The sequence below is a fragment of the Miscanthus floridulus genome, chromosome 7, assembly GCF_019320115.1.
Source record: "Miscanthus floridulus cultivar M001 chromosome 7, ASM1932011v1, whole genome shotgun sequence".
NCBI lineage: Eukaryota > Viridiplantae > Streptophyta > Magnoliopsida > Poales > Poaceae > Miscanthus > Miscanthus floridulus.
Genome location: NC_089586.1, coordinates 107,854,018 through 107,856,180, shown reverse-complemented (window position 1 = coordinate 107,856,180; position 2,163 = coordinate 107,854,018). Strand labels below are relative to the sequence as shown.

Here is a 2,163-nt window from a genome sequence, read left to right as displayed (position 1 = left end):
ATGCTACCTTTTTTTTGACCCTTATTACTGGATGTTTGTGTTGTGCCGCGTCTGATCTGATGATCTTACATCACACTGCGAACTAGCCATATACAGCAATCAATCTCCTGTAGTAAACAGCAAAAACGTAAACAGCATGCCCCCTTTTGCACTGTAGTCTTTTGTGAATGGTGAAGAGAGAAAGGAGGAATCTTGGTCCTATATATACTCCTATTGTAACGATTTTAGGAGGCTAAACTTGGTGCCTTTGGTCCTATTGTATGTTGGTCCAGAGCCAATCCATCCCCTCGTGGAGGCCTTCTCCTGAGATTGCACAACAACTTTGAATGTGCCTGCAGAAGCAGAAGCAATTTGGATGATCAATTTCTAGAGTCGAGTCGTCGAGAGATAGAAACCTCATGTAGGCACATACCATCTACGGTTGCAAAGCAGTGACTGAAGCCCAAACTTGTCCGCTACCTCTGCTGCGTTCATGGCATTCGGACGGTCCTGCTTGGTTGCAAACACAAGCAACGCGGGATCCCTAACCTTGAACTCCTCCTGACATTAGTTCAATTCAGATTCAGAAACAAACCATGAGTCCCCTAGGCCTAGCTACTGAAACCTGGTGTTGTGCAGCAGCAGTATCTGGCTACCTACCTACCTCGTTCAGAATCATGTTCAGCAGATCTTGGGCTTGAAGAATCCACTCCCGGTCGCTGCTGTCGACGACGAATATCACGCCCTGGGCGCCATAGAGGTAGTGCCTTAGCAAGCCTCGGAGCTGCAGATCAAAATGAAAGTAATCAGAGATTCAGAGTGCCACAGCCTGTATTGCACATACATACGGAATGCAAGAATAATGCAGCTGCATGAAGCTACCTCACCTTGACTTGACCACCCACGTCCCAAACCCTGAAGCTGATGCCATTGTATTCAAGAGTCTCGGCGTTGAACTCTACACAATAGCATATTATTAGCATATTTTTGTTGAAGGCTTGAAGCAACAGCTTGACTTGAGCTGGTATGGACACTTGGACAGTAGCATGCGTGTTTACCAATCGTTGGTCCGGTGTTGACGACATGGCCGAGCTTGAGCTTGTGCAGGATGGCTGTCTTGCCAGCGCCGGCGAGGCCCAGCAGCACGATCTGCGCCTCCTGCTTCCACCCAAGAAGCCTCCCCATCGCCAACCCCATGCTGGATCAGTTCGGTTCGGCAGCCGAGGGAAAGGGAAGCAGGAAGATGATTGGAATTGTGGCGAGCAGGCTCGAGAATCTTATATACTCCTAGAATGGACAGGGAGAGTTCTTTGGTCAAGTCTCAGCCTGCCAGCTGCCAGCTACTTCAGTCCTAAGCGAACCACTTAAGTTGACCACCCACGATCTTCGTTATCCTCGTCATGTGCTTGAGCAGCGAGAGAAGTCGTCGCCGTAGACTACACAGTAGTTCGCCACGTCTCGAGACTCCAGAGTTGTGGCCTGTGGGTTCGTGCCATGGTGGGCTTCTTTTCCCCTCAGGAGCCCAAACTTCGGCGCATCCCGCACTAGCAATGTCGCTGTTTCCTAGCCCACGAGCACTAGTACCCCCACGTCCTCCAGAGTTTTCCCTGTCGAGCGCATCGGCGAACGGCGGCGTTCAACACCGCGGCGAGCCGCCGTGCTCCTGCCTGACTTGACCACCAGCCACTAGCCCGGAGGTCCCTCAGGCTCAGGCACTACGGCGCTGATCGCCGAGCCGCCTTCTCCCGTCACGCGTTCGACGTTGAAGCGAACCATCTCCGCTTCGTGGGCGAATTGCCGTCGCCAGCTGCTGGCGTGCGTCTCTGCCGCGTCTGCCCTTCACGGATCCGTACATGCTCCTTGGTACGCAAAAACGCTTCTCTATAAAATGACTTGATTCCTTAAGTTATGTGCCATATTTTAAATGTAAACTTGCAGGAACCTCTGTTAGTTTTGTGACTTTTGTCCTATGTCAAACCAATCTTATAAGATTGATTGACAGCTTTATATATACAAGAAGCACCAATATTTATGATACCCGCATAATTTGATTCATCATGAAATGTATATATTTTAGATTTATAGGGAGTAAACCCCAGTCTTAGCCTGACCAAGACCAAAGACAGTTTACATCATTCAGTTCTGCACCACCGCTCAAAGTTCAGTCCTCCTAGCCGACCTCCC

The 2,163-nt window shown here is 50.0% G+C and overlaps 1 protein-coding gene across 1 annotated transcript; it reads right to left on the bottom strand.

The window, feature by feature from the left end:
• Positions 1 to 221: 221 nt before the first annotated feature.
• LOC136464189 (ADP-ribosylation factor 1-like) lies at positions 222 to 1,196 on the bottom strand. The gene is made up of 5 exons (XM_066463150.1): positions 1,038 to 1,196; positions 867 to 937; positions 644 to 763; positions 413 to 540; positions 222 to 332 (listed from the first exon to the last, which is right to left on the bottom strand). Exons 1-5 carry the CDS (start codon positions 1,174 to 1,176, stop codon positions 254 to 256), a joined length of 537 nt encoding a protein of 178 aa, XP_066319247.1. The 5' UTR covers positions 1,177 to 1,196; the 3' UTR covers positions 222 to 253.
• Positions 1,197 to 2,163: the final 967 nt, after the last annotated feature.